Raw genomic sequence first — 7,938 nt, 5'->3', positions numbered from 1 at the left:
TCTTGATTTGCTAGATTCAGCAATATTGCAATGGTTATAGATGAAATGGGGCTCTGCAAGGGGATGCACAATGTGATTATGGGGTATGTTGCATAGGCTTTCATACTATGGTACAGCGCATACAAGCTCTTTTTACAGCTGTGTTCCTGCTTGGTGCAAATACCTTGACCCTGCAATGCTCAGAATCTCGTTTGTGGAACATCCAATGTTCAGATTAAGACGGTTGTAAGACAACTTACAAATTTGCCAAAGAGACCAAGGAGCAGCTACAGTGGCTGGTAGAAAATTTAAATTGTGAGATGAATTAAGAGGCAATTTAAGCAGCTTCTGCTGCTGAGCTGAGTTTTGGAAGTTGTTACTTCAATATTCCTTCTAAAAATCTGTTGATGTCTTGCTGTTTGTTTTACAGAGGCATTTTGTTGTTTTCCTCCTGGTGGCACTGCAGGATAACACTGTGGTCCTTAGGGCCCTGTACTGCAACTGAATCATTTAAGATGCTGGGATATCTTCTTGGTGACATAACATGTTCTGTTATGCTTGACTTGAGGACCAGTACAACAGCCTTACTCCATGATAACCTATAACTTATTCGGTGGGACCTATGTTGGATGATTTTCTCCTCTTAAGAAGGAAAGAGCTTCAACCAGCTTATGAACTGTAAACAGATCAGCCACATCACTGAGAGTGTCAAAAAATTCTCAAAAAAAGCCTGACATGTGGCTGCTAAATTCTAAACAACTCTGCTCAAAGGATAGTTTTCACTCAGACACATTGACTTGTATCCTCTATAATGTCCAGCAAGTACAGTGACTTTTGATTGACTATATGGAAATGAATGATTATATGGACTTTTGATTGACTGTATGATTATATAGGGAAAAAGAACAGAAGGTTTCTACTTGGAAACATGATTGTTCCCTTCAGGCAGAACATGATGCTGCCTCCAGCACTGCCCTCATCAGTATACTTTCCAGTTATTACAAATACTGTGTATTTTGGCAGCCTTTGCCTCAAGTCACTTACGATCTGTTCAGTTACGTGGTATGCAGACTAAAAACATCCAGTCATAGTTCTCTGCGGGACCTTGAAATGAAACTATTAATCTTCAAACCCAGATTTTATATGTGAATCTCATCATGTGTTAATTAATTTGAAAATACTGCCTCTCTGGTCAGCAGAAATAAATCTTACCTATTAATTTACAATGTAGTTAAAACTGATAGTTTCTATCCTTTGAGAAAACATGATGCACTAGGGAGTTGCCCTGAATGAAGTAAGAAGTAGCTTAAATTGACAATTATGTCATGAAAGTAATTCAGAAGAATTACTAGCTATTTGCTTTCCATGGAAAAATCTGTCCCCAGCTTCAATCCCCACACCCATGTTTGTGTGCTCACTAGCCCCAGGCACACCAGGGGCAGCAGGCAGCAACCAGGCCACAAAGTCCCTGAAATCCTTCTCTGAATTCATGCTCTCCAGTGCTGAGCACCTCTCTCCCCTGCTGCCCCTCTTCCCAACCCCTGCTACTGAAGGCACATCCTGGGGGTCTTTTTGATTTGTTGATCATTTATTTACTGCTCTGGCATGTTTTTTTAAGTGTCCTGAAAGCTTTAAGCTGCTGAGACAGGAGCACCAGTCAAAACAATTCCAGCAGCATTTGGGATTAGCTGAGTTATTTTAAAGCTAATCCAAAACTCTTTGGGGGTTTTACTCACATGGTGAGCTTGTACTTGCCAGATTTATTAATGTCAAAGCACTTATTGACCACTCCTTTTAAAATAAGAAATGGTTTCTTTGTGTTTCAGGGTTAGCCATGCCAGATGTTGGTGATTCCTTTTGCCAAACCAATAAAATGCAAAAAATTTCCCTTCTCCCTCCCTGTCCATGTGTAGGGAGGTTACAGCTGCTAAAAGCAGGGATTGTGGGACAATGGGCTCTCCTTCTTTTGTCTTACAAATTGCTCTAAAACAGGCCTTACATACACTAGAATACCAAAATAGAAAACCTTTATGGATTACGTTTTAGACCCTTACCCACTTGGCTGATTTTTCACATATTCCTGGTTAGGAAAAAAAGTCACACTTCAGTAGCATTTGGCTCAAAATTTGAGTTTCACTTATCCCTGAAGCTTAGGACTGATTTTGTCTCATAAAATATATAATAATAGTCCTGGGAGTAAAGACCCTTATATTTAAGGCAGTCTCAAGCAAAAAAATCTAGCAACCAAATATAATTTATAATTCATATTTCTTTGTCTATCTACCAAGCATGGTAGCTGAGATGTCTGCTTACGTTTGCCTGTGGAATTTCAAAACTTTGATCTGCTGCAGATTGGCTTCAGCAGCACCTGGAAGAGTTCTACAACTGGGAAGGTAAAAGGTCAGCCTAGGGAGACAAAAATGATTTTAAAGAATGAAAGGTAAGAAGCTGCAGGAGGAATAACAGTAATGTCTAAGACCTCAGTGCTGAACCTACAGTTCATTCGTCATCAAAAAAATTGCTCTGCTTGCTGGTAGAGCTGGGGTGTCCCAGGCCACACACCTGCCCATGAATGCTTTGGCCCTTTCACTGAGGGGTGGAGGAGGAGGAGTTATTTGTTCTGTTAATAAAAAAGAATCATCAGGTTACCTGTGAGAACATGCTCGTAACTGTGCTGTGATGCCCTTGCAAGCTTTGGGAAGGGTGTTCTTTATGTACAGATGGTATCAAAAGAGCTCAGGAAGCAACCCAGGATGTGTGGGATTGTGGCACTAAACCTATACTGTCCATAAAATGTTTCTTTACAAATGTGGATATTGGCCTCAGCCATGCTATCAATAGCATAATTTTTAATTAATCTTTTTCTTCTTCTTTATTTTTATTTTTTTTTCCATTTTTCCCTTCAAGGAATGCATTTGATGGCAACTTCCAAATGAGGAAACATTAATCAGTTAATCAGTTTTCCAAGGATGTTCAAAACTGAAGTGCAGGAAATGTTGCATATCTTCCATCAATTTAGGGTAACAGAGAGGAAATTTGAAGATGTAAAAGCAACAGAAGTGTGCAGACAGCAGGATAGGCAATGCAGATGCAGTGTTATCAATGTCTGAATGAGTCCTAGGGACAGACAGTGAGTGAACTGGGTTAAGGCAAAAGATGAATTCTGTTTGATAGTTGTGAACAAGAGACTGGTAGAGCTTCTCAAAGTGAAAAGCTGCTGCTGGTCTGTGAGTGCATGCTCATATGCTGAGCTAATGGAATACTATTTTACTGTTAATTTTCTGAGTCTATCTGAACTCTTAGAATCAAGGATATCAGAAAAAGAATTTATCTTATGATGATCAGTTCTATAGAAAAGTCTGTTATTCATTACTCTTTGCTTTTATGGTTTACAGCATTTGGCCTGGTCTAGCAGAAGATTTAGTGATTTAAGGATTAAACTATTCTTGCCTTTAATATTTGCCCTTGACAAAAATAAAGGGTTTGTTTGCCAGTGAAAACTGTAATGCTCTCAGCAATGATGTATGATTTTACACCAGTAGGGAATAAAAGAGTGGATGTTTGGCAAGCAGGGCCCTCTCCTGGTTTGTTGCCCCATGACACCCTTGGGAAGGCAGAGTTGGTGAGGAGACATGGGAGCCAGTGCTGCCAGTCACTGCTGATACAGATTTGAAGAGTCTTTTCAGGAGGGACTTATGTGCTTTTTTATGGTTTATTAAATAGCAGAGCATACATTCAGAGTTTGTAGTCTGTTTTGTTCATTCAGTGTTTGTGCATTCAGAGTTTGGAGTCTTTCTTTTCTTCAGAAAGACCTGAACAAAAAAGGATGCTCATTTCAGGATATTCTGATTTGAACAGCATACAACTCTTAAAACAACCTTATAGCCTCCACTTTTCCCTCTTTGTTGCAAAAGATTTAGTCAACTCTAGATGAAAGTGGAAAATAAAGCAGTGGTCTTTTGTATAGCATTGATTTAATGGCATTAAAACGAGTCCTTGTACGCATATTAAAAAGTAACTGCTTGTTTTATAATCTTGTTAAGTAACAAATGATGTCACTATTTGTAATTACTAAAACTTGTCAGCTTTACCAGAAAGGTTTTCACTAAGCATTAGAGAAGATATTGCAAGCCCATAACCTACATCTTCATATTTATCCCCAAAATCATTATCCCCAGTATTTCTTAGACAGATGTATATCTTTGTCTGGAGATCTGGAGCTGAACAAACAGTTAATCCCATCCTTGAAGCAACTGCCCAAGCACACAAGATTAGAACAGATTTGAAAGATCTTGCAGATTCTTACTCTCTCTTGCAATTCCAGTGGGCTTTGCTGCTGTGAGTTTCCAGGTCCAGCTAAATGTAAAATGTTCCTGGTAGGATTACAGGGATTTTTGTAGTATGCATAGTACAAGGCAATATCTTTCAGTTTTACTGTTCCATGTCACACAGAAATTAATTTTGTCCTTGGAGGTTTTTTGAGTGTTCACCATGTTATTATGATCATATTATCATAATTTTAGTTCTGAGTATAAGAATAGGATGTTTTCTGGGGCTGCTCTCAGTTTTTTTCATTTCTAACACGAAACTTATTTAAAAAGGCCATATTTTTGGGAAAAAAATTAAAAACTTTAAACTCTACTCCAAGCACAGATTTCCACAGAATTAGGTTTTGCATCTTATTTGCTGCAAAAGAGTTAATTTTGCAAAGTACATCCTGTCATTTATTTTCAAATTATGCAAGAAATTGTTTGAACATATCAAGAGTTGTTGATATTGCCTGTGTAGATTCTATTCTTCTGTTCACAAAGAAATAACGATGCTTGACTCTTTATCAGGTATTACTTCCAATTTTAATCATTTTCAGTTTTAACAATGTGCTCATATAGGGTTATGGCTATAAGTAGAAAGGATATAAGTAAACATTAATATCTTTCAGTGCTTTTCCCTTTTTTAGTTTAGTAGCATACATTAAAGTATTAGAGTGAAATATTTTTTTTTTCTTTTTAACCCAGAGGCCCTGAGAAATTGAAATGTACTGACCGCCCTAAAGGACATGAAAAACCCTGTTTTTAAAGTAATTCTAAATGAAGGTCCAACCTTTATAATTGAAACTATTATGTTGATGTTAATCCAAGTTTGCTTTAATAATGGACAAAACCCTTCTCTAATTACCTATACCTGTGTTACTTACATTCCAAAGAAGAACTCTAATCAATGGAAATCTTTATTTAGGTCTCTAAAAGTTGTATTAAGAGTGCTAATTTCAGGAACCACTTACTATTGTTTAAAACTAGAGCATATTTTATTCTTCCATGAGACTAAGAGACCTTTGTAATTAAAAACTAAGTGTAAGCACTTCTGACATTTTAATCCTAAAAATAGAACCTCATTATTCCCATGTGAAATAGTATCAGTTTAGTGTAAATTTGCAGGGAAAAGGCATCTCCCTGTGTTTGTGTGTGTGCGTGTGTATGTGTGACTTCAAGTTATTGCAATGGTGTTGCAGTTAACATACATTGTACAGGAATCTGGTTAATGTGCAGACAGTAGTGGGGAAAGCAATAAAGCACAGCAGTAATAATTTCAAGCTAACACATCATTTTGGATTCTTCTCAGTCAGTTCTTCCTCAGTACACATGAACTTCCAGCTTCAAAAGTTCCCAACAGAAGTCATTTCTAGAATAAATAAGAAATTGTTTACTTTTCCTGAAAAGTTTTGAAAAACATGATCTGCAGTTCCGTTAAATTTTCCTGTAGTGAAAGTTGAAATAGAGCACTTAATGCAAGTCATTTGGGATGAGTTATATGGCTTTTGTAAAGGCAGTTATACACTTCTTGATAAGAAACCTCTCTGAAGGCCATGCCTTGCTCACTAAGCATATGGATCTAAGATAGCCAGTATAGTCTGACTGGATTTCCAAAATGTAAGGTCCCTCCCCTAATAAAAGTTATTCTGATTTGAGAGGGACAGTCTTGTAAGTTGTGAAAAAAATAAAACAAAAGAAATGGGATAAAGAATTGGTGGAGAGATGTCAGTGAAGATGCCATGGCCTGTCCTACTCAATAAGGGACCTAGAGAAGGGAGTAAATAGGGAAGTAGCAAAGTTGGAGTTGGTGACAATATTGTGCTCCTGTAAAGTAGTTAAGCACTAGTAATAAAGTAGTAAAGAAAAGGAATGACTGAAATTGCAGAAATTGCAAGAAATTACAGAAGGACCTTGTGATATTGAGCGCATAGGCTGTGAGTTGAAAAGGAAAATTGAGTTTTGATTAATGTAAAATAAAACATAAGCAGGAAAAGAGGCAATTGAGGGAGGACCTGAAGGAGACAACTTACTTATTCATCAATCAACACAGGTTTCTTGACATTCTTTTTCTGTTTCAAATCTATTGTTGGTACCATTACAACCTCCATACCAGAACTGGCCACATGAATTGCCATTCTTGTCATAATACCATTTCACCACGTAGTCCCAGCAATCCCCTGGTTTCATGGGTTCCAAGCATCTTGGATCTGAAAGTGTATCAGTAAAAGTTAGCTTGGATTCTGGGAATAAGTTATGTTATCTTAGAAATGCCTCCTTTACTAAGAAAAGCATCCCTTTTTTCTTTTCTTTCTTGCAGTACTTGGCCAAATTCCACTTCCATTAATGACTTAACTGAACAGGCCTGAAAAATACAGCATCAGTTGGAAACAAGACTGCCTAAATCCTGATGCAAGAATCAAGCTGCTATTTAAATACCTAAGCATGCAGCTGGTACACAAGGGTATCATCCGAGTCTGAAAATCTGTCTCTGTGTGATGTCTGTAGACAGGGCACCCAGAAATACAAATAGTAAGAAAATCTAAATTATATTGGAAGAGGGAGTGGGGTTTGCTCATAATTTTTTTTTTTTTTTTTTGGTACAGACTTGCTACCCAGTATCTATGACCAGTATTTATTACTCACTTTTTTGGGTTGTTGCTACCTGTGTTTGCCACAGAGCTGGCTGGTGATCTTCAGTAGAAGTTCCACTGAAGACAGGATTGACAGCTGGACTTAGGGGTCTGATTTCAGATATGTTATCAACTGAGGGAAGTAGAGATTCTCTGTGAGCAGAGGGGGTCACAGTGTGGTCCTGAGAAGATGGCAGAGGCTCAGTGTATCCAGACTGTGGTGGACTGTGCTGCAAAAAAAGTGAAAATCTTAAAATTATGCCTGGGTATTGATGCTATGACAAAAAAGAAAAAAAAAAAAGGGATAGAATTATGCAGGAAACTTCTGCTATGCAATGTGTGAAAAAATACTATTAACAGCAGGTTGGTTACTGTGATTACTCAGTATGGAGTCATAATTTTCTGACAATGACAGCATAATGAAGAGGCAAAGTAATGCCTTGGATGTAGCCACTAAGCTGAATTCATTCAGTTTAAGCTAAATTCCAGTCACTACTTAGTCTGCAATACAAATAAAAAATGGGAGGAATTTTTGGGTACATCACTGCTGCTTAACATCCTGTACACTCATTGGGCATGATCTGACATCTTCAATCTGCCCTATTTCTGGCTAACAGCCAGTTGCTAATCATTAGAATTTTAGAATTTACCTTGATAGAAGTGTTAAGCAGTCAACCCTGTTCTTCAAATTGCAACTATTGTATTAAGATTTGCTTAATGTTTTAGCGTATTCAAGAAGATTCACAAGGTCCATAGTACAGTATAGTACAAATAACTGCCTTAATCAGACATTGATTACCTACTGAGAACAGAAAGCAATTTGATTCTATTCAATATCTTCCCATTTACAGGCCACCACTGACAAAGTCAGTTTAAGAAAACTCTTTGGAGTGATTGGAACTCAGTCTTGGTGAAATGTAAATATGCAGACAATTCATCTAGTCCTTTGAATTTTGCATTTCTTTTCTAGTTCTACAAAAAGACTGTGTTTATTTATGACAGTAGTTCAACAGTTTGAA

The 7,938-nt window shown here is 37.4% G+C and overlaps 1 protein-coding gene across 1 annotated transcript in view; it reads right to left on the bottom strand.

Moving 5' to 3' along the window:
- Positions 1-3,725: 3,725 nt before the first annotated feature.
- The window catches only part of COL28A1 (collagen type XXVIII alpha 1 chain), a 60,644-nt gene continuing 56,431 nt past the window's right edge, over positions 3,726-7,938 (bottom strand). Inside the window, exons 34-36 of the mRNA XM_014248780.2 lie at positions 6,933-7,149; positions 6,320-6,496; positions 3,726-5,658 (exon numbers count right to left, since the gene is read on the bottom strand). Of these exons, the coding sequence (XP_014104255.2) occupies positions 6,327-6,496; positions 6,933-7,149 (387 nt within the window). The 3' untranslated portion in view covers positions 3,726-5,658; positions 6,320-6,326. The remainder of the gene's footprint in view (positions 5,659-6,319; positions 6,497-6,932; positions 7,150-7,938) is intronic.

This window comes from Pseudopodoces humilis, chromosome 1, assembly GCF_049639895.1.
Source record: "Pseudopodoces humilis isolate 2021_Gansu_Grassland_sample_001 chromosome 1, ASM4963989v1, whole genome shotgun sequence".
Taxonomy (NCBI): Eukaryota; Metazoa; Chordata; class Aves; order Passeriformes; family Paridae; genus Pseudopodoces; species Pseudopodoces humilis.
The sequence above is the reverse complement of the archived record's forward strand: the minus strand, read 5'-3'. Positions and strand labels throughout refer to the sequence as shown.